At 39.6% G+C, this 23,466-nt stretch overlaps 2 protein-coding genes, 1 long non-coding RNA gene and 2 other non-coding genes across 10 annotated transcripts; 4 read left to right on the top strand and 1 right to left on the bottom strand.

Moving 5' to 3' along the window:
* Positions 1-4,558: 4,558 nt before the first annotated feature.
* On the bottom strand, positions 4,559-16,296 carry LOC128622484 (uncharacterized). 2 transcript variants are annotated; one of them, XR_008388412.1, is made up of 7 exons: positions 16,137-16,296; positions 14,994-15,199; positions 12,607-14,315; positions 9,289-9,438; positions 9,038-9,113; positions 6,652-6,692; positions 4,559-6,063 (listed from the first exon to the last, which is right to left on the bottom strand). It is a non-coding gene; the product is annotated as an uncharacterized LOC128622484 (long non-coding RNA). The 2 variants fall into 2 exon arrangements; XR_008388411.1 differs by lacking the exon at positions 6,652-6,692 and having other exon boundaries at positions 14,994-15,161.
* Positions 7,142-7,213, top strand: trnaa-ugc (transfer RNA alanine (anticodon UGC)). The gene has a single exon. It is a non-coding gene; the product is annotated as a tRNA-Ala (tRNA).
* Positions 7,733-7,804, top strand: trnac-gca (transfer RNA cysteine (anticodon GCA)). The gene has a single exon. It is a non-coding gene; the product is annotated as a tRNA-Cys (tRNA).
* zgc:193801 (uncharacterized protein LOC564476 homolog) lies at positions 8,103-12,286 on the top strand. 3 transcript variants are annotated; one of them, XR_008388410.1, is made up of 7 exons: positions 8,103-8,362; positions 9,243-9,441; positions 10,469-10,659; positions 10,826-11,008; positions 11,278-11,465; positions 11,724-11,849; positions 12,198-12,286. XR_008388410.1 is itself a non-coding variant. In XM_053649034.1 (6 exons), exons 1-6 carry the CDS (start codon positions 8,348-8,350, stop codon positions 11,904-11,906), a joined length of 930 nt encoding a protein of 309 aa, XP_053505009.1. In that variant the 5' UTR covers positions 8,103-8,347; the 3' UTR covers positions 11,907-12,152. The 3 variants fall into 3 exon arrangements, 2 of the variants coding, with proteins under 2 accessions (XP_053505009.1, XP_053505010.1); XM_053649034.1 differs by lacking the exon at positions 12,198-12,286 and having other exon boundaries at positions 11,278-11,436; positions 11,724-12,152; XM_053649035.1 differs by lacking the exon at positions 12,198-12,286 and having other exon boundaries at positions 11,724-11,888.
* mzt2b (mitotic spindle organizing protein 2B) lies at positions 15,180-23,235 on the top strand. 3 transcript variants are annotated; one of them, XM_053649036.1, is made up of 5 exons: positions 15,180-15,661; positions 16,543-16,750; positions 17,495-17,625; positions 21,542-21,685; positions 22,453-23,235. In XM_053649036.1, the coding sequence occupies exons 2-5, from the start codon at positions 16,563-16,565 to the stop codon at positions 22,587-22,589; spliced, it is 600 nt and encodes a 199-aa protein (XP_053505011.1). In that variant the 5' UTR covers positions 15,180-15,661; positions 16,543-16,562; the 3' UTR covers positions 22,590-23,235. The 3 variants fall into 3 exon arrangements, with proteins under 3 accessions (XP_053505011.1, XP_053505013.1, XP_053505012.1); XM_053649037.1 differs by lacking the exon at positions 15,180-15,661 and adding an exon at positions 15,662-15,747; XM_053649038.1 differs by lacking the exon at positions 21,542-21,685.
* Positions 23,236-23,466: the final 231 nt, after the last annotated feature.

The following is a 23,466-nucleotide window of genomic DNA, read 5'->3' as shown; positions in this document are numbered from 1 at the left end:
CTTAAATGTACAAAGAATTACCCTTAATGGTACTACACGACAAGTGACAAGGAAAAATACCTTCAATTTCTGAGAGGGTATAATTGCTTAACTATAAGTTTTTAAAAAAAATCCAGTATATTAAACATAATTTTATATATATATATATATATATATATATATATATATATATATATTAGTGTGTGTGTGTGTATATATATATATATATATATATATATATATATATATATATATATATATATATATACACACACACACACACACACACACACACACACACACACACACACACGTAACTTACCTTGTATTCTTACTCGCCTTCGTCATGAGAAGGGAAAAATGTAGAGTTTCTCCTATTCTCAAGTCTTTGTTGGTGGGGAAGAAGAAGAAAGAACCGAGTCTGACTCGATACTCAGTTTCCTGCGGTGATGTTCTTCAGACCAGAGCTGTGCTGCTGTGTGACAGGGACAGGCGGAGGCGGCGTTAGAGTCTGTTCACCTGTTCACTGGTGGGTTCATATCGTTGCCAACGCTAAAGTACTTCGTTTTCCCATTCGTTGGAAGGTTCTTGAATTACCGAGCGTTTCCCGAAACCCTCCGTAAATTAACGAGTCACCTAACCGACTCGTTATTCACTAAGTAGTACTTCATTTGTCCGTGCTTGTGTGTAGTTCTACCTTAGAAAGACAGAGGCCGCTAATGTGCATTTTTTTAAAAAATCGTGTAGAGTGAGTGTAATTAACGTACTGTTAACGAGGTTTGGTTGTCTAGACCAGGGGTTCCCAAACTTTTCCAGGGCAAGGCCCCCCAAATGGCATTATCATTTGACCGAGGCCCCCCTTCTGCAAGATGTCTTTAAAACACATTAAAAATACAGACTTCTTAATATATCCCCCCCCCCTTTTTTATTTATTAATAATTACATCTTACATCTTTACATTACATTACATTACATTAGGAATTGATTGTGTGTGCGTGTGTGTGTGTGTGTGTGTGTGTGTGGTTGTCTGAGAGTGAGAAAGAGAAAATCACGTATTTATTTATTTTTCACACCAAATTGTTGAGGCCCCCCCGGGCGCCTCTGAATCTAAATGAATACATTTCACTAGCAATCGATATTTCTGTTTGCGTTGCTGCCTCACAGCTCCAGGGATCCCCAGTTCAAGTCTCACCTCGGGTTAATCACTGTTTGGAGTCTCACGTTTCCCTTTTCACATATGTATGTGTGTGGTTCCTCCCGATTCTCCAGCTTGCTCCCTCCCAAAATGATGCTGGTGTGTGGGTTGTAACTAGACTGTTTATGCTAAATTTTCAGAAATTATGTAGACTAACATTAATAACATTAGAGTATATATTTCATGCTCTACAGTCAGTATACATTAGCCATATGGCCACCGGCACTATGGTTACCAGTTTAAAATTAGCATTACTGTTCTTGCTGTTGACTGCCTATTATTAGAACTCAACCTTGTACAGCACATTAAGAGTGGCTGCTAAAGAGGCAATCGTTTTGTTGTAGTTCAGCCACTTGGCTAATCATCATTCTTAGCTTAAAAAATGTGTGGCTCCTGCTTGATTGGAATCAGTTTTTTTTTTTTTTCAATCCATGCAAATTATATGATCTGAAGTCAATCAATCAAGGTGCACATTAGTTAGTCTTCTTGTACATAAATTTACACACACTCAGAAGTGTGAGTAGGATACAAACATTTTCCTGAAATGACATCAAAAGTTTGGGACAGATATTCGGTTCCAGTTATGCTTAAATGCGGCTTCTCCCTGTTTGGTCCTGAGTCTAGGCAAACATACAGAAAGTGCGCCGAGTTTAGACTGGTTCATCTTTTGGCCCTGTCACGGTCTACACCAATCACAATCATCTGGCCTTCCGGAAGAACATTAAGAGCCCAGAGCAGTAAATTAGGTGAATGGGCTTCATCTTTTTTCATTTCATTCACGGCAGGAATAATCTTGTATTACAAAAGCTCTATCTAAAGTTTAAAGAGGTTGTGTGCTTTATGTGTGTCTCTCATCTTATTGTCAGAAGGATAAAATTCTTACTGTAATTATGTTGAAATGTGCTCATGGAAAAATGAAAAACGGAAAATATGATATCCCCGATGTTCTTGTCAATACAGAAACACACACGCACACAAAAAAAAAAAATCTCTCTCTGCACCGAAGGAGTATTTTTCACACTCATATTTATGTGAGCAGAAAAAGGATTAAATATTCTCTTCCATCTGGACCACATAGTGAGTAGATGTCTTTTTAATATTTGAAATATTCAAAGACATAAGCGCTGCGTCTGTCAAAATTAAAACCGCGGCTGCTAGTTTTCTTGAGATAAATACAAAAATAAAGCTTCAATTGCCACAACTCAACGACATTTTGTTCCTATGGAAATCTGGATTTGACAGAAATTGACATATTTGTGTCGGTTGTTAATGGTTATTACATGTTCTCTGTAAATCAGAATGCATTGTACGTACATAATATTGCATTTTCACCACTAGAGTAATTCATAGAGTGCAAGCTGCCTATAGAGAGGCAAATATGCCCAAATGAAGGGCATGAATATAGGTAGAGAATCAGCAATAACCTAATACTAGATAATACAACATAATATTATATACAATACCAACTACTCCAATCAAACAACCATTTCGAATATTTCATCTCATACAGCCTCTGAAGCAGTTCTGAGGCTCAGCTGATGAAGGACATTTGTCCAAAATGTCCAAAGGTTTATTTCACTATAACAGCAGGGCCCAAAATGTGTTGTTCCTGGATCCATAAATTAATTTTCCATACTGCTTATCCTACACAGGGTCACGGGGGAGCCTGAAGCCTAAGGGAACTACGGACAATCTGGAAATGCCAATCGGCCAACATATTTGGACTCGGGAATGAAAACGGAGTACCCGGAGGAAATCAATGAAGCACAGGGAGAACAGGTACCCCCATGTTTATATGTAGAATTTTTTTACGTGTATATATATATGTATATATGAATGATATGCCATGCATTTTTACCATTTTACCAATTGTGAGCTGTACGATGTGATCGAGTTTTGTACGATTCAAAATAAATTCATCTTTAAGAATCTGATGTTTATGGAGAGACATAGAGCTTGTACTACTGAAATGGTAATTACAGCAATCACAGCGTCTATAAAAAAAAAACAACACAGGCATGAATGAAAGATTCAGTAGCTGTATAAGGCAGCATCTGAGTTTATTTCTATTTAAGAGATTTTTTTTTTTTTAAAGGTAAATAAATCACTATGGAGCAGATGTGACAGTCTATGGATATTTATAGAGAGAATACATTTCCATAAATTGAAAGTTCAGTCCTAATGAGATTTATCGCAGAGACACCAGAAACTAAATTTACTCAGTCATGCCACTTCGCAATCAGCAAAGTATCCGTCTACAGCTAAACTACAGGATGTGGGAAGTATGTCCGGATGTTACATCTGAAACTGTGGGAACAAAATGTACAGAGGTGACAGAAAACGTCCAAGCACTGATAAATCACACTGACAATCCAATCTACTGGCCCTGCTATGCACTTCACCACAGCTCTATTGCCTTCAAAAATGTTTGGAGTGAACGATAATATTACAGAGATGACTGCAAACCAACCCGAGGCTCCACTTCACCACTTTAAGCACAAAAAAAGGCAATAGATGTCAGATAACATTTCCAACACAACAGCTGGTAGATAGAATTCTTTTCATTTCGAAAAAGTAACTCCGTTTCTAATTCATTTCAGCAGAATATAATTAAAATGTGACATGTTAAATTCCCCAACACATCTAGTACTTACGCAAACGATGATCACGTTTGGAATAAAAAATCAACTCTAGGCTAATGCAACCAAGGCCGAATTATGAGAAACCGAAATGATTCGTTAATAGCTTAGCATTAGGTCTTCAGGCTATGCAGTCTGTTAGCTCACCTCACCTCCCGACCCGAGTCGTTCTTTTATCACGTCACGTTCATCACGTGACAAATGATTAGTTCACCTCTCGAGTCTTCGGGTTTGAGTCGTTCCTTCGTCATCACGTCACAGCCCTATAGGCTGAATGCAGTCTGTCCTGGGGCTGTGACGTGATGTACGAACGACTCGACTCCGAAGACTCGAGAGGTGAACTTCTAAAGCAAAAAAAAGGAAATGTCCAACATTTTGAACTATTCAATATGTAAGATAAATTTCTCGGTCACTATTTAAATTTGAGCAAATTTGTGATATTATCCATGTTAACTCTTTGTACCAAAGGTCGGATTTTTTTTTTTTTATCCCTTCCACCGAGGCACGTGTTCAGACGACACGCCGATGGATTTGATATAATAACACGGATCTTCAGGTTTTACACAAACTTGTGGAGTCTGTGTCAACTCAAGTGCACACTGGCATTAAAGTAGACAGGCATGTTGAATTTTTAAAGGCTGCAGCTGCGATTATCTTATCTTATCTGTGTATGCTGCCGAGTAACATTTAAGAATCGATCACGAAAAGAGAGAGAACTTTATATTTCAAGGACACGTAGCCGACTTTCAAGCCATAATCAGGACCAAATGGCACAATTGTACATCAGAGTGTCAAAAACGGCCACAGGGAAAGGAAAGGCCCCTAACAAAGAACAGTTGAGGACAATAATCAAAGCATATACTGCCAATAGGAGATTGAAGAATAGAAGCCAGTCTTTGGCTTGGATAGGTACGTGACCTCTCTTTTGGCTGACGATGATGGGGTCTCTATTTTTTAGGACAGAGGAACATTGTGTACTACTTTGCTTTCCATCTTTTGAAGATTGTGTAACACTACAAAGACTGACAGCACAAAGACTCATGACTGTATAAATTGAGAGGGTGACAAGGCACAAAGGTGCTTATATAACACACATTTACAGCATCACATGCATAAATACACGCAATATGTCTGCTTGACCTGCTTTAATATTTATAGACATATTTTCATGCGTTTTTGATATACATAAAATAAACATTTTGCATTGTTTTCCTTAGCTGACATGATTTAAAATATTATTTCACATGAACACACCATGTACAGTATGTCAGCATGACTACACCATAAACAAGATTAACAGAGCTATTAGTGCTTGTGTTCATTGATTTATTTTTTATAATAAATGAAAAAAGACAAATAATCACCACCTTCATAAATGTCGTACCATCAGTGAGTACAATTAAGCCCATCAATATGAACCAACACCATAATTGGCTAGTTGCACAAGATTTAAATTCTAGTATAAAATGTGTGTGCGTGACAAAAAAAAAAAAACCCCACAAAAACATACTGACTATGGTCTAAATTATGGGACACAAGGTACATACAGAAAAACTAATCAATGTAAAACAGGAAACAGGTGTAAACAATGGGACATGTGCCGTGGGTCATTTAACGTGCAGTGGTTAATGGGTACTGTAGTTTGGCGCCTTATAGGCGCTAACCTGACACAAGTAAACCTAATTTTGTTTTTATTCTATTTGGGGGAACATGGTGTTGTGCTGCACAAATGTAATATGATGTTAATCAGTCAATCACACAATCAGTCCAATAAATTAATGGATTTAAAAGAACTAAACTTTCTGGTTTATTATAAATGGCAGGTTGATAAATAGGTCTAAAACTAAATCATTTCTAAACTCAATGTTTCTTAATTCTGTTGTTTATTCTACTATAATTCGTTATGTGGTGATATAACAATAATAATGGCTACTATACTACTACTACTACTATAGCACGTTCGCCTCACACCTCCAGGGTCGGCGGATCGATTCCCACCGTGGCCCTGTGTGTGCAGAGTTTGCACGTTCTCCCCGTGCTGCGGGGGTTTCCTCCGGGTACTCCGGTTTCCTCCCCCAGTCCAAAGACATGCACTGTAGGCTGATTGGCATGTCTAAGGTGTCCGTAGTGTATGAATGGGTGTGTGAATGTGTATGTGAGTGTGCCCTGCGATGGATTGGCACCCTGTCCAGGGTGTACCCCGCCTTGTCCCCGATGCTCCCTGGGATAGACTCCAGGTTCCCCGTGATCCTGAAAAGCATAAAGCAGTAAAGAAGATGGATGGATGGATGGACTATACTACTACTACTACTACTACTGATTCTAAATAAGTGTAGAGGTTTTTTGGGGTTTTTTTTTTGGTATCACATTTTGGGTAAGGAAAAATGATTATTTTTAAATATTTATTCATACGTTATAAGAAATATGGTTTCTGAAACACGAGTGTTTGTCAGTTACATTACTTTGTCAAAGAAAAGCAATAATGCGTGTACCAATCTTTTGTATTTTGTATCAAACCTTTGCTAATGTTTCAAACAGATCATACGGGGTAATTTGGATGCTGGAGACATTTAAAAAAAAAAAAAGTGTCTGTTGAAAATGTTTTACATATGACAGAATTAGACTCAAATCATTTGTAAAAATGTCATTAAAGACCCATTGTGACACTGTTAGTTTATTACAGCAGCATCTTTAATAAAAAAAAAAAAAAAAGTTTGTACTTCTGATAAAACTCTAGCATTCTGACAGCTGCAAGGGGGATGAGGTGACGTGATAACATTATTGTGCAGAAATGAGCTTGGGTCCTGTATGGATATAATGTGAGGCTTTAACGTGTACCATGTTGCATTTCTGATCCCCTTTTTCTTTTTTCTTTTTTTCTGTGGAGACACAGAGATAGGACTCATAGCAACATAACAGAGTTTTCTAAAGCCTCTCAATGGAAATGTTCAAAAATGATCTGTAGGCTATACACACATGTAACATTGGGGTTGGTATGAGGAGGAGAAGGAGGATGTGGGAAGAGTTACTAATTAGAGAGAGCTGTGCTAGGTTTATTTTATTTTTAAACCCTTGTGCTTTTCAGCCTGGAAATCTTGTCGACTAAAACAGCTTAAAACTTCACACATACACACACACACACACACACAAGCTCATTAGAACACTGTGTGGATGATTATCACACTTTGCTCTGTGACACTGCCTCTTTCTCCTTGCTGTGTAGCAGCTTACTGCAAGACACATAGTATGTAAATTAGGGTTGTGACACAATAGTTATCTGTATTTGTTTAATGCTTGTATGTTTGAGTCTGAGACACTATTACCAGTAGGGGATGTAGCTCAGTGGTAGAGCGCATGCTTTGCATGTATGAGGCCCCGGGTTCAATCCCCGGCATCTCCACAGGACAACTTTTGAGTTTACAAAGCATTTTAAGCAGGTAAAAATGAGACTAAATGAGATGTATTACTCGAAACCGACCACGTTTACTCATTATGCACGTGTACACATAATAAACCTAGTATTCTGAGATGTCTCGTTGTATTATAATGACCTTATATGAGTACTCCAGTGTATATTTGTGTATATTTACTATAAAAAAATATTACACAAAGTGACCAGTTTATCTGGTACACCTACCATATAGTACTGCTGGCTTGTCTTTAAACTACTGTGTCACAGCTGGGTTGAAAACGATTTGCCAACCAAAAATATACAGGTAACAGCAGTACTGTAGTCAGAAACCAAGTTCCGATTAAAGGCTAGAGAATTATTAACGCGTGTTTTCTGTTGAGGTAATTGTACTAGTCCATAACACACCTACAAATAGCACTAACGAGGTACTGTAGAGGTGTTTAACGTGATGCAGTGTACCGTCATGTCAGCTGTTTTAACTGCGGTTAAAAAAGACGGTTACCGCGTGGGGGTATAGCTCAGTGGTAGAGCATTTGACTGCAGATCAAGAGGTCCCCGGTTCAAATCCGGGTGCCCCCTGTTTTGCATGGCGTGCTACCTTTAATTAATAATAATAATGAATAATCTCTAGTTCGCTTCTTCTCAAGAACTATTCTCCTGATCATAGCGTTGTCGTTTTGTCAAGCTCCTAACCCATGAGGAAATCCTGTTGACATACCTCCTTGAAAAGTGTTATTAAACGAAGAGTTTAAAAAAATAAAATTCTACAAAGGCCAAATAATATGTCTAGTCTATTATATATTGTGAATGTGAATCTTTTGCACTGCTTCATGTGTCGACTAGTATCAAAATAGCTGAACTCCTATACCGTGTACTAAACGATAAACACGCGGTGATTGGCTGGGAACCAACATCGAGTTCGACTTCCTCCAATCAACGGGCAATGCGCTGAGTTTTTACAACACCACGTGACTTTGGCGTGTACGTCGCCGAGGACGTGTGTGTACGAACACACAAACCTGTGACGAACAGCACAAAGCCACAACATGGTTTGTAGACTAAAACTACGAAAACGCCGGTAAACGCAACATTTGGCGTTTGTTTCTACAATTACACCAGATTATGGCGGCGTTTGTCGTGAGTATTTCTTCAAAAACACACTTGACGTCTGATTGTTTTTGAGCTAATGGTGGTTAATGTTTGTTGGCTAGCTAGTCTAGTTAGCTTATGAGCCGTTGGTCGAATCCCAAACGCCTCCCAGTTTCCTTTATAAGAGCACTACACAACGTAAGAAATTGCACGACATGTAACGTTTTCAGTGTTCACTAGTGAGCCATTTGGGACTAAGCCTTTAATGGCTGGTTGTTTTATAACGTGGACATTTACATTTATTCATTTAGCAGACGCTTTTATCCCAAGCGACTTACAAATGAGAGCGTCACTGTTGTTTATTTTAGTGCGCGTTTGGCTTAATTCAGAGTAATACATGCTAATGTATAGATATGTTTGCTAATACCCGACCTTATTATGTTGGCTAAGTTAGTTAGCTCCGTTAGCTAAACGTATCATTTGCTATCAGGCGCACGTTGTCGGTAAATGCACCTCTGCAGGTAGTATCGAAATGCAAAATAGATAGCTTACATTTGAATAATTGGTTTTCATTTCGCAAAAAGAGTGTTTACCATTCAATTCTCGAGTTTTCAAACCCCTTAGGTTAGATATTTGTGGTAATAAGTTTTGTGGAAAGCTGTGTAAAAATAGTTTGGACGCTTCTAGCTCATCCGATCTGCAGGACGTAATGAGCAAACTCACCACACGGGGCGCTCTAGTCATGCTCTACTGTAGTGTGTAGTGTTACAGTCTGTGAAAACCTCCCCTTCTGATCTGTCTGGTAAATAAAAAAAAAATAAATAAATAAAATAAAGCAATCAGGTCATTCTTAGAAAACTACAGTTGCTGCACCACAGCTGTTTTTCTTTGTTTTTGTTTTTAAACATGCATTTGTTTTCCCCTGCAGGCTCATCCATCAGTGCGGGTCAGAGCTACAGAACACTCCTACGTACCCGTGCTGTGCCAGGACGACAAGTGTGCTGGGCGTGAGAAAGGAATGCACATGCACTGTCCGCTGTGTACAGTAGCCGAGGCGTACCAGGACCCCGTTATACTCCGTGCCCACTTCCGCATCAAACACGTTGACAAGAGCATCGACTTTGCTGGTTAGACATAAATGAGGGAGCAGTGGTTTGTGGATGGGAGAATTCTGAGTTGATGCTATGCGATGATTAAGGATGCATCTCAATCAGCCCCCTAGGTCGTGAATCAGTATACCGTGTACAAGAGTTCAGGCACCGGTAAGGACCCTGGCTCATTACACACTGAGACACTGATGATTCAATTTCCAGAGACATGACTACATACTCTCATTGTAAAACTGTGGCATTTATCAACAACAGGCAGGGCTGATGTTCTGAAACTTTAAAAAAAAAAAAAATCATTAAACACTTAAAAGTTGCTAGACTCGAACAAACCGTATAAAGAACGTCAGATGAAGTTAAAAATCGCTAACGTAAGTATTCGGAAAACATGATGTCATTTCCAGTAAGGGAACATAATGAGCATCGATGCCGAACATAGTGAGCATCGATGCCTTAAAATGGCAGACTTCCTGCTCAGTGCCCTGAATACTGAACTAGGGAGCTGATTGAGATGCATCCTAATACTTCCATGTGTTTATATGCTTATATTAATAACCATCATCTTTCAGCTGTGGCACCCAGAAAGAAACAAAGCTCTATTGGATCAATGTTACATTTTTGGCAAATATATATCTGCTGGTGCAGATTTGGTATTGGGCATCAGTTGTGCCTCAGTTTAGCATCCGTGGTTTATTAGTATCTGGAAATGTGTTATTTTGTGTTAATTACTTGGGCATAAAATATCATATAGGACTAATTATAAGCTATTTTTTCTATTATAAACGGAATGGGTGCCATTAAGAATGTATATGATGTCATCATGCAGCGCCACATGAGCAACCTGCCATGTGATGTGATGTCGTATGTTAATGCACATGGACTTTCTTTGTCCTTCATGCTTCTTATCTGACCGCTTGCTCCCACCCACACGAAAGTATAAATCGCCCACTCCCACAACATATCTGATCTGATATCTTGATGCACACCTTTACATGAATATGACTGTGAGTGTTCTGCGGTAATTCATTTTCTGGCTTGTGCCTTGCAGGCTTGAAAGTGTTGCGCTGCTGTAACCACTGTGAGATCGTGGGCACCATTAAAGGCGAGAAGAGGTTTAAAGGAGCACACTGGCACTGCTACCGCTGTAGGAATGGCTTTAACAGGAGGGACGAGGCTGTCAAGCACTACAAGACGCACTTCAGAAACCCACACACCACATTCCAAATCCAGGTTACACAGGTGAGTATTTATAGTAACTGAATTAGTTTAGCAGATGCTTTACTTACTTTTCTTACTGTGCCTGATAATCTTTATCTATCAGTTTAACACCCCTATACATGTATTGGGGGGAAAAAATGGTGTATAATGTATTATAGCCTCGCACTGTTTTTCTGTTTTTCTTCAGGATGTGAATTGCAGGCAGTACTATAATGGCAACCCGGAGGCTAATGCTAAAGCATACAGTGGGCTAGCTGTGAGTTTGGGAACTGGAGGTGATGCCACAGCTGTCAGCTCAGTCATCACACCACCAGTCCTCACCACCGGCTCGGTCACTGAGACTGCCACCTTACTCACTGTTGAGCCTAAGGTAGTCTCGTTTAATTTATGTATTACACACTTTTCAGTCCAGAGTTTTTTAAACACAGACGGGCATTTTTTTTTTTTTTGTATGTTTGTTTGTTTTACTCAAACTTGTCTAATGTATTTAGGTTTAGATTTTTAATGGTCTGTTTAATGGTTTTTGGGGACAGATTGGGCTTGAGTGCATTTCAGACTGGTAGTTAGGACTGTATAATGTTTTTAAGCCAGTTATTACTGTTGGTATGTGATGTTACTGCTGCTTTCTCTGTTGTGAAGGAAGATGGTGAGAGTAATGTCATGCCACTGGGTGCTGAAGAGGAGGTGGGCTCTTCCCAACATGCATCAGCACGAACCCAGACTCTAGTTTTAATGGACCCTGATGGAAACACGGGCAACTTGATCTATGATGAAACAACGGGCATCATTACTGAACAGGTTCATCGTGCATCATCCTCACTGAACAGGTTTTTCAGTGATAAAACACAAAATACAGTTCTAAGCTAAAAAAAAAAAAAAAAATGTATTGGGCTTTTTAGTGCAGATGAATTTGGGTTGTGTTCAATTAAGCAAACCATAACAGTTCAAACATGAGCCATACTTCAGCCATTAACTATAATTATCATCAGTCACTTAGCTTTCCAGCGGTTTTTGTCCAGTATACCATGATGTCAATAACCTGCTGATGTACTGACCATTTCTTTACCTTTGGCATGATGTTTTAGACCGAGGAGAGTTTGGACCTGCAGAAACATCTACTGGAGCTCAATGAACAGATAGACATATTACGACAAGAGAAAGAGAGTGTAGAGAAGAGTCTACGGTCCGAAATTAAGCAGCTGAAAGAGCAGGTGTGTTTGAGTGACGAGGTGAATGTTTTCACACTTTGTTCTTGTTCCAGTTGGTAGCACTTGTTCTAAGGTAGGGGTGGGCAGTCTTATCCGGAAAGGACCGGTGTGGTGTGGGGGCAGGTTTTCATTCCAACCAAGCAGAAGCCGCACCTGAATCTATTGAAAGCCAAGATCAACTGATTAAACAGGTGGAATCAGGTGTGCCTCCTGCTTGGTTGGAATGAAAACCTGCACCCACACCGGCCCTTTCCGGATAAGATTGCCCACCCCTGTTCTAAGGACATCTCAAGTCAGGGTTTGTTTGTTTTTTCCCCATTGTCTCCTGTCATGTCCTCTTGTCTTTTTAAGATCGCAAGTCTGGTTCAGTCTAATGTGAAGATGTTTGAGGAGCTGCAGGTGTACCGCTGTCCAGAGCACAGCCAGCAGAGATTGGCCAAACTGGTGAGAACTTGTCTGGTTGTCTGAATGCAGTAAGATAGTCAGGTGACTATAGGTAGGACAGGTGTTTATTGACCGTTTCTATAGTCACCTGACTATCTTGACCTGACCACAGATGCTGTGGTTTATAGCTGTAGCATTACTTGGTATAAAGGAGCTTCTGGAAAATAAAGTTTTTCTGCTTTTTCAGATAAAGCAGCATTCAGTCTTGTCCACCATGGCTAATTAATGTCCTAGCTCTTGGTTTGTATATGGAATATCTGTTAACTAGCTAGGCTAAGCTAAGATAAACAAGCTAATCTGGATATGTTCTGCTTACTTAGTGATTTGATGCTCTGTGTTGTGTTGTGTTGTGTTGTAGATGGACAGTCTGCAGACCCAGCACAAAGAGCTACTACAGGCCCAGCTGGCCTCACTGAGGCATGAAATCCTCTCCCAGGCCAGCAGTGTTCCACTGAATGGCCACACAGATGCGCTAGAGCTTGACTCCGGTGGGGACCAATTGCAGGACCAGGTGGAGGTGCAGGGGACTATAGTAGGTGGGATAACGGGACTAGAGATCATGGGGGTTCCACTCCAGACGGAGCAGGTTGAACTGAGAGGGCAGCTTGTGGAGTTCGGACCTCAAGGGGACACCCTTTCCAGTCTGGAAAGCCCAAGATCAGACACAGCACTGACCCAGGATCTGGAGGTTAAACAAGAGGTTTCTCTGGTGTCTAGGAAGCGAAGCTCTGAGGAGGATTGTGGAGGGACAAGTGAAGGCAAAGTCCCACGTGTTAGTTAATGCTAACAAGACTTTGACCAAAAAAAAAAAACATTCACAGACACGACACCTCTCTGGTTCATGGATACTAAGGCTATATTCACATTTCCCTCTTAACATGCAGTCCCCTCTGAAACTATTGAAACGGAAAGGCCAGTTCATTTGTGCTATACACCGAAGACATTTGTGTTTGAGATCAAAAGATGGATATGAGAGGAGAGTTGAAGATTTCAGCTTTTATTTCCTGGTGTTTACATTAGATGTGTTAAACAACATAAAAGCTTCTATGTTTTGTATCAGACCACCCAATTTTTGGGTGATCAAAAGTATATGTACAGATAAGTAAATTAAAGTACATCCCTTAATAACTGTATCAAGTCTGCAACTCACTGGCCCACTATGATGCTTTTACTGCAGACTCTTTCAGATGTTGTTTGTTTCAGGAAGTGAGATGCCACTCAGTTGGGTTAAGGTCTGGTGATTGACTTGGCCAGTCTAAAACCTTCCACTTTTTCCCCCTGATGAAGTCCTTTGTTGAGTTGGCAGTGTGTTTTGGATCATTGTCTTTCTGCATCATGAACTTCCTCCCGATTAATTAGGATGCATTTCTCTGTAAATTGGCAGACAAGATGTTCCTGTAAACATCTGAATTCATTCTGTTGCTACCCTCATCAATAAAGATTGAATGAGCCTGTTCCAGAAGCAGCCCAAGCCATGACACTACCTCCACCATGTGGCACAAATGAGCTTGTATGTTTTGGATCATGATGTTTTTATTTTTTCTATTTCTCGATATTTTAGCCTTTCCATCATTTTGGTAGAGGTTCATCTTGGTTCCAGACCTTTTGTGGCTCATCTCTGTATTTCTTTGTAAATTCCCATCTCACTTTCCTATTCTTACTGCTGATGATAAGTCTTCTTCGATTGGTGGATTGTGATACCTTCACTGATACCCAGTGGAGATTGTTGGTGATGTCGCTGACTGTTGTTTTTTTGGGTTTTTCTTCACAGCTCTCAGAATGTTTGCCATGAGCTGCTGTTGTTTTCCTTGGCTGACCCATTCTGTGTCTGTTGCTCAGTACATCAGTGGTTTGTCTTTTTCAGGACATTCCAAATTGTTGTCTTGGCTATGCCCAATGTTTGTGCAGTGTCTCTGATTTGATTTTCCTTCTTTTCTTAGCTTCAAAATGGCTTGCTTTTCTCCCATAGACAGCTCTCTAATCTTCATGTTGGCTTATCTTTTTAACAACAGGTGAAACTGAAGGCTAAAACCAAGAGCAGATGTTCAGGTCATTTAACACATCTACGTATAAATACCAGGAAATAAAAGCTGAAATTCTAAACTCTCTTCACATATTCATCTTTTGATCTCAAACCCAGATGTCTTCAGTCTACAGCAAAAAAAAAAATTAATTGGCCTAGCTGTTCCAATAGTTTCAGAGGGGACTGTATCTGATAGCTAGTTTTTACTCAGTACCAATATAATTTTAAAAGGTCAATATACTAGTTTTTTTTATTGGCTTTCACTTAACATATGTTAGAACAAATGCAATCCATACATTGTACAACATAAAAAAATAGTTTGTCTCTTTGTCCTTAACTGTCCATAATTATAGGCGCAGAGATTCTGCTTAGCTTTTTCCTTTCAGATCCAAGTTCGACAGTACGTGTTTACATTCTGTGATATTCGTCAAGAATTGGTTTACACTGAGGTTTAATTTGTTTAATGTGTCTGTAAATGTATACATATGGTTGATAAAATAGAGAATTTTATAAGCACAAATAGTTTGTGTATGACTGTTTGTGAACTGCAAACCAACTAGTTGAGTCAGTTGTGATATGTACCTGATTGGTTGGTATGTAAGGAGATGATTTATCTTGGTTTGATTGTTTGACATTACAAAAACAGGGGTGTGTAGACTTTTTATATTCATTTTAAGTACCTGTGCGGTGTTCAGTGGGGTTGAGGTGAGGGCTCTGTGAAGGCCACTCAAGTTCTTCCACACCAACTTTTGGCAAACCATGACTTTATGAACCTCGCTTTGTGCGCAGGGGCATTGTCATTTAGGCCCTGTAGTTCCAGTGAAGGGAAATCCTCATGCTGCAGCATGCTGATGTGACAAGTGCAATGGCCAGAGGTTACATATGGCTGTAATGGTGGAGATGATAAATGGCTTGTTTTTATAGTGATCCTGTAGTCTAATATATATTCAAGGCCAAAAGTATGTGGACACCTGCCCATCACAGCCTTATGTACGTGTTGAACATCCCATTTTTGCTGTTATAATAACCTCCACTCTTCTGGGAAGGCTTTCAACTATCTAAGTTATATGGCAGAGCGTACCGGCGTAAACAGTTCTAGCGCGAGGACATTTCCTTAAACATGTTAAAACAGCAAACACGAAGAACTTTTGGCAGTGAGCCGTTTGGGAGCGGGAAGAGTCGGTTCTTATTGGTGAGCTGAACCGAGTGCGTTGGCTCTACCGAAAAGAACCGAAAGTGCAATTCCATTCATTCTTATCGGCGACCTCGGGGTGGCGCTAAAGGGTTCATAAATGCCGTTTTTTCAGCCAAAGAAGAAGATTCAGTTGACGGAAGCGGTATTTCTGTTGTGAGTACCTTGCATCGTTTATGAAACTGTTTTACTACTAGTTATAATTTACTGTATATAATGTAAGGATATGATGCTTCTGTGAGGTAAAACTAGTTATTTTATTTATTTATTTTTAAATAATTGATTAGTGAGTTTCCGGTAATGTTATTCATACGCTCGGCTAAGCTAACGGTGCACTGGACAGCTAGATGTGAATGTATAGTCTATGTAAGGGACAGTCCACGGCTAGGTGTGCGTTACACGAATTTAATGCATGACGTGAAAGCAAAGAACCACCCGACAGTGTAAAATGTGACTGAAAGGATAAAAATAAGGGTTAGTTATTTCACATACTGGTCGTTAGATCTAGAATTCTGCCAGCTCTAAACCATACACAGAGATAAAGTAGTGCGGTAAGATGATGGCATTTATTTGCATGAATTATAGTAAATGGTTATTAAAGAGAACAAGAGATTGTGCGTGTGTGAATTACCTGGGTCTGTGCTGTGTCTCTACTAATAATGAAGCCGAGTTTAACCTCTGTATGCAACTGTAACTATGTTACTATTATTACAGTTCTTTATAATGCAGCGCATTAATTTAGAACGGTGATTAAACTGACTGGAACTACTTGTGCGTTCAATGCATTGACCTTCCAGCCAATCAGAATCGAGTATCCAGACAGACCATGGTACAGCGAGTTAGTTCGCTTCTTTTTTTTTTTTTTTTTAAAGCTATGGCTTTGTAAATACAGACAAACACAAACTCTGTGTTATGTTCGTGTCAAAACGACCCATTTTGAAGTGGAATCATTTAAATTTCTGTATGAAACTTGGCATTGCTCTATACCTTTTGGTACATCTGCTATCATGTATTTGAATTGTTATTCTTGTTTTTAGGTGCTGCTGCTTGATTACTAATGACCTCCCATTCCACTCAGCCTGGCACGATGCCCACTGCTCCAGACTCTCCATCTCTCAGTGCCACGGTCAGTGGCAATGTGCAAAAATACAGTGTGAAAAAGAAAAAGGTCCTCAACGCTGAGGAAACGGAGCTGTTTGAGCTCACTCAGGCTGCTGGTATAGTCATGGACCAAGAGGTCTTCAAGTGAGTTTGATTATCTTTTGATATACCGAATAACATCGATTATCTCGTTACAGTGGCGCCTGTACTGGATGATCACTGACTGTTTTTATGTTTTGTGAGAGTTGTTCTTGACTCCACTGTTTGTCCTGAGCAGTTAAACTGCCCACTCTTCTTCAGAAAAATCTTCCAGGTTCTGCACAGGTCCGTTGGATTTCTAACATCTTCTGCATATTTGAGCCCTTTCCGTAAACGGCTATATGATTTTGAGAGCCGCCTTTTCACACGGAGGACAACCGAGGGACTCGTACACGACTATTACAAAAGGCGCAGACGTTCACTGATGCTCGAGAAGGCAACACGATACATTAAGAGCCGGGGGGTGTAAACTTTTTAACAGGACAATCGATGTGTAAATTGCTATCTACTTGTTTCCCAGAAGACAATTTTGCAATATTGTCATGTCACAGAGCCCTTGATTTGTAACCGGTGCAGCTGCAGAAAAAATAGAAAGGGTATGTGTCAGATTTTAGTCTGTTACTAAGTTATTAAGTTTTCAATAAAGTCATGTTTGGTCAAGTTTTACCAGGAAGACAAATAAAAAGACATTTACACTAATATAGAGCAATAAAGTAGAACAAACAGCAGGCATCTGTAGAGAGATACACTACTGGAATTGCAGTTTCGTACAGAAATGAGGCATTCATATGTATTCTATGTGCCACACGATGCTAGAAGCCCAAAATTCATCTCTTCTTGGTTTTGTAGGATCATCGTGGACCTCCTGAAGATGAACGTGGCACCTCTGGCTGTTTTCCAGACTCTAAAGGCAATGTGTGCAGGTCAAAAGATTTCAGACACGATAGCCCCCGACCCAGCAACTGTCACGGAGGTCAGAGGTCAGTCCAGTGCCTCAGGGAGTGCACTCATAATGCTTCTGAACTGATCAGATCCCTGCTTTTGATATCCGAGCTCACCACGATCAAGGAACCGAACAGAATTAAACTTCTATTTGTATAGTACACTTCAAATGCAGAGTGTTTTACTTGATATTGTAAATAAGTTACCCAGAATCTTTTGTACCTTAAATAATAAACAGTACAAACCAACAAAATGTTTTAATAATTATAGCCTAAATAAAACAAATGAGTAGTATTTATTTATTTTTGTCCTAAAAAGGAACATGAACGTGAAATCAGAGTTCAAATTCTGACCAGGGATTAATTTCAGTACAGATTAATGGACAAGAAGATGAAAGCTATTGTTGTTGTTTTTTAAGTGGAGGTCAGTAGCTGATAAAATGGCTATATTGAATTGCAGTTAAATTACCTTTTAAGAAAACAGAATAGCATGAAAATTAAACTTTATTTAGAAGTATTAGAAATATGTTAAACTTAATTTAAGGGGTCATAACATGATTTTTTTTTTTTTTATGTTTTCCTTTTGTTTGGGTATGTAACGCATCTGTTTGTGCACATATAAGATCTGCAAAATCACAAAGCTCATAGTCTCCCCCAAAGGGATTTATTCTGTCTAACAGGGAACACTACTCCAGCCCGGCCTAAGACAAGTCCAAATATTACTTCCGTAACACGTCTATGTCACAGCGTGCACTATCGGCATAATCCCTCCCCAAAGGCAGGTACGAAGCAAGAAGGCGGGGCTTCAGTGAATTCGGGCGCCATGTCGTGGAGACGCTGTGTGTTTTGGTGCGAAAGTAAAAACCCTTTGTTTAACCTTCGGAAAACGGACGAAATTAGGAATCGGTGGTTACTGTTTATTTATATCGCTGTTCCTGAGCAGTACAATCCGAACGTTTGCTTGTGCACAGCGCATTTTACAGAGGACAGCTTCCTGAACCTGGGCGAGTACAAGGCAGACTACACACAAAGGCTACTCCTGAAAAGTGTGGGGATTCACACTTTGCTTGGACAGTCTTGTGCTTCTGAATCAGAACCTGTAAGTGTGTTTGATTATTTTATGAAGTAGCTGCTATTGACTGTCTAAATGCGGAGTTTTGTGCCGTGACCCGGTTGTAGACCTCTGCTAACGTGCTAGCTGAAGTTACCTCAGTTTTTGTAAGTGTTTGTTTGTATGTTGGTGGTCTGACAGAGACGTCGATTGTTTCTGCTGTTGTGATTGTATCTTTTTAAGCGGTTTATATCAATCGAATCACAAGAATCTTAGCTTTCCAAAGATGTATCGCATGAATACTTATATACACGCAGAAGCGGTGTACATAGCATAGTTTGCACTTAACAGGCCGGCCCGCCAGCGGGGTCAGAATTTACATCGTACGTGAAAGGTTAGAGAGTTACAAAATAAAAACTTGCCACCGTGAAACATTCTGTTCATTTGATGTTTGCAAAGTTGCTTCCGCTCGATCATTCGCATTTTCTGAGTCTGACTCGGGCTCAAACTGATACGGTAAAACCGACGGTATGTTGCTATGGAGCTTAGAATTGCTTTATAAGCCTCGGAGAATGAAACTAACCCAAGGGGCGTTACATTTCCGACACACGCTTGAGGTTTTTGCCTAATCACAATGCAACGGGTCAGCTGGCCAATCAGAGCGCACTGGGCTTTTCTGAAGGAGTGGATTTAGAGAAATCCGAGTGTTTCAGGCAGCCTGCAATAATGTACAGTGTGTGACTTTTTTGAACATTAACGCACATTTACTTATTCTATTACACCCAATAAACAAAATAATTGTCATCTAAAAATGTTTCAAAATCATGATATGACCCCTTTAAGCCTAAGCAATTAATGGTTTTATTTATGAATATACACTGCTATAACTTTTGAATCTGAAGACATTATGCTGCTTAAGCATTTAGAGATCAGTCAGGTTTAACCTTGTCCCATTTCATTAACATATTTCACACAACTAAAATTTATAGAGGCGTTTCGTTATATACATGCACATTTCCCCCAAACATTACATTTTCTGATTTGGATTGGACAGTACATTTGACTGTCCAATGTCCATAGGGCTACTTCACTTAGTCAGGATTTTGTAAAGTTGTTTTTAAAAAAAAAAAAAATAATAATGACTGCTGCATTCAACAATCCTGACTGTTTTCAGTTGAAATACTAAATGGCTAACGTTATTATTAGTAAAGGGAAAATTAACCTCATGAGGTGACATTATTTCTTTGTCATGCTACTGTTTCTGGACCAAACCGAATTTAAATAGTAAAGCTCAACCGACAGTGATTATTATTATTGACCCCGATAACTCAGCAGTGCCTACCGAAATCCGATTAATCAACGGCTCGTCGTTCAAACTGATAATGAAAACGCAAGACTCAAAGTACAATATTGCTGAGCATTATTCCAAAAATAAACAGTACTGACTGTACCATGAAAATGTACTGTACTTTTTAAAATAAAATAAATATATACATATGAATCTGAATTTTTATATATAGTGTGTGTGTATATATAAACAAACTATTAAAAAATATTAAAGTAAATAAAAGATTTAGATCCAAAAAAGTAACACTTCAAATAACACAAAAATAGAGACATCCAAAATGAATCAAAAAACGTTTCAAATAACACAACAAAATTCACTGATCATTTAATTTCGCCTCTAGAGGCCGCTCTCGTACCAGACGCAACCAGGAAAAACCATCGGTGTGGATTTTTGATGATAACCGATAGTTCCAGCAATCTGTTTACGGTGCCGATTGATCTGCAAAACCGATCAATCGGTCGACAATATAAGCATTGTGACATGTTGTAAGCTTGTTGCTCCTTATGCTGAATTAGCCCCTGTTTGTGTGCTAGCTTTGGCTTTTTATATTTTCCTTCCTTTCTTTCTGTCATACCGTCTGTGACTTTTTTTCAATCTGTCAAGGTAAATGGGATACAGGACAACGGCGTTTCACTACAAAACATCAGCTTTACAACAGACTATACTTCCACCTTCATGCAAACATCATTTTGATGTAGTATGAACTAAGGGCTTGCCCACACTAGGTGACAAGTACATGCACTAGTCGCTGCTTTGGGGAAATTGACTGGTCTAGAGCAAAACACTCTTGCAGTCGGTAAAGAAACTCGGCTAAATGGACTTTTTTCCTATTCTGAAAATATTTCTGACTAGATTAAGCCACGTCTACAGTCAACTGCATATTGTAGAGTATTGTGGAAAAGTTAAAAAAAAAAAAAAATGAATGGAATGTTATCACTTTGAATGAAGTATAGAGGTGTGCATGGGACTGTTTACTTATTTATTTTTCTTAAAAACATTCCTGCCTGCACCTGAAGGAATTCTGGTCACTATCCAATCACTCAGCTAGTTGAAAGCAGCGCATGCCAATCCAGACTTGCTACTGAGGCTGGTGCTGAGCATGGCGGTTCAACTCCTGAGGCATTATCAGCCCGGGAAAAAGCTCTGAGACGCAACTGCAGAGCATTTTCTCTCTGAGAAAGGCTGGTCATCAAGGAAGGCTCTGTTGATGGGCATGCGCTTCCATGCTACACTCTCTTCAGTTCCAGAACTAACTACAATACCACGAGACATCGGAGAAACCAGATGCGGAGAGATGTTGAATGTAAATGCTAGCTCTGTAATATGCCGTAAGCTATGTAGAAGTGTTTAAATCACTGCTTGAGTCTGGATTATGAGACTTTAGGCCAGACCCCTGAATAACTACAATGCAGAGGAACGTGTTAGTTTGTAATTTGTTAGTTATTTGTGTAGCAGTCTGCAGTTTCCTTTCCTTCGTTTTAATACATACTCCTGTGTGCTCTTGTCTTTTTGTGGTGTGTGTGTGTGTGTGTATGTGTGTGTAAAACACCATGAAGAAGAGGACCCTAAGGTCCCAGACAAGAGTGCTAAAAAAGCAACCCCTCAGGCCCCGCCCACTGCCCCTGCAGCCCACCCTCAAAGGGCCGGGGCTAAGATAGTGGTCTACAGCCCTGGGGAACAGAGCTCTCCTCTTTCTCAAGGTTTTCCTCCCCTTTATCGTTTCTGCACCCTGTCTCTCTCTCTCTCTTTACCTCTTTGTGTTCTGTGCATACAGCAGTTCTCTTGCACTGTTTCGCTCTTTGTCTACTCTCGCGTTCTCGGTTGCCCTTGACTTTGCTCGAGTCTTTTTCTCCCGCACACTTCACGCTTCTCTCTCTCTTTGTTTCCACTCTTTCATTCGTCACATCTCGGCTCTCGGTGCACGATTCAGAACATCTAACCTCCTTGTTTCGTGCGCTTGCATTTCCCGAAACTGTGTCTATCCATTAACGTTGGTTCTTCATTAGTCGAGTGTGTTGTGTACGGTTCGCTGCATTTAAGCAACCTCATGTACGATGACTGCATGTAAGCATGTTGATTTTAAATATCATATTCAACAGTTGTCATTATGTAAATAATGGAAACTTGTTAAATATAATCAGAATCATGTCTCTTTTTAATAATTACAGCACTGGTCTATTTATCACAGCTCTGTCCCCATGCTTGTTCTTCGATCTGCGTCAGTGCTAAACTTGCTTTTTCTTCCTGCATTAGTGTTTTATTTTGCTGGTTTAGTTGTTTTGTTTTTTTTCTTCCCAAAAGTGTACCTTGCTGACCAGTGAGAAAATCATGATGTGTGTCTAAGTCCATAAAACATGCTTGATTTCTCCGTCAATCATACTAGACAAAGAAGAATCGTTTAATCTGTGTGTGTGTGTGTGTGTGTGTGTGTGTGTGTGTGTGTGTGTGTGTGTGTGTGTGTTGTCAGTACGCAGTAAATCAGGTACGGCTCATGCAGAGAAGCGAGAGCAGAGAGTGCCAAGGCAGGCAAGTGCCACCAGGGGGCAGAAGAGTGCCAAGAGCTCAGGCAGCAGTAGCTCTTCATCCCAGCTCACCTCCAACTAAAGCATTCACTACACCCATAAAAACTGATTTCAGGTCAGTCTGGACTTCCATGCCTGCGATGTGGAGCCTGAAACTGATCCAGATTCACTCTTTCCTTTCTGGTTTGATAAACTTCTCTCTCTCGCTCTCGATCAGTTGGCCTGTTTTTAATCCTAAAGTGTTGACCATGGTTTTTATGTTTTATTTATTTGTTTTGTTTTACACTGATGTCAGATCAGTGATGACGATGCCGATTAAGATATGTAAACTGTATAAGTTTAAATTCAAAAATATTATCAGCTTCTACTGATAAGCAGTTTTATCTGTAAGACAGGGGTGAATCATGGACAGACAAGTGGCGGGGGGGGAATTCGGGGAAAAATTTACGTCTTGGAAAAGAATCATAAGAGACGGATTCAGTCAGTAGAGGACATGCTGTAAATCTCATTAGTGGGTTATATAAATAAAAACTAAACACTTGAATACAGTACTTGATCTCTTCGTGGTTTCACTATGAACAGTGGGCAGTTGTATCTAGTTTGTTTTTTTTTTTGTATCTTGAAAGAAATCACTCATCTTTATAAAAGTATTTCTACAGTGTAAACTCATGATGACGTCCGTTGGTTTGTGTACTGACTTCTAATAAAAGCAAATAATGTACAAATCATGATGGTTGCTGAAATGTATACGTTTAAATTCAAAAAGATTATCAGCAAGACACATGGGCGTCTCCTGGACACACAAGTGGCATGAAAAAAAATTCCGAAAAAAATGAACGCTATGTAAAGAATCCTAAAAGACGTATTGAATCAGTAGAGGACGTGCCGTACGTCCTATTAGTGGTATAAAGTTATGTTTTTTTTAAAATAAAAAAAAAGTTATTAAATCGGTTAGTTTT

This window comes from Ictalurus furcatus, chromosome 18 (assembly GCF_023375685.1).
Source record: "Ictalurus furcatus strain D&B chromosome 18, Billie_1.0, whole genome shotgun sequence".
In the NCBI taxonomy this organism is placed as follows: Eukaryota; Metazoa; Chordata; class Actinopteri; order Siluriformes; family Ictaluridae; genus Ictalurus; species Ictalurus furcatus.
The sequence above is the reverse complement of the archived record's forward strand: the minus strand, read 5'-3'. Positions and strand labels throughout refer to the sequence as shown.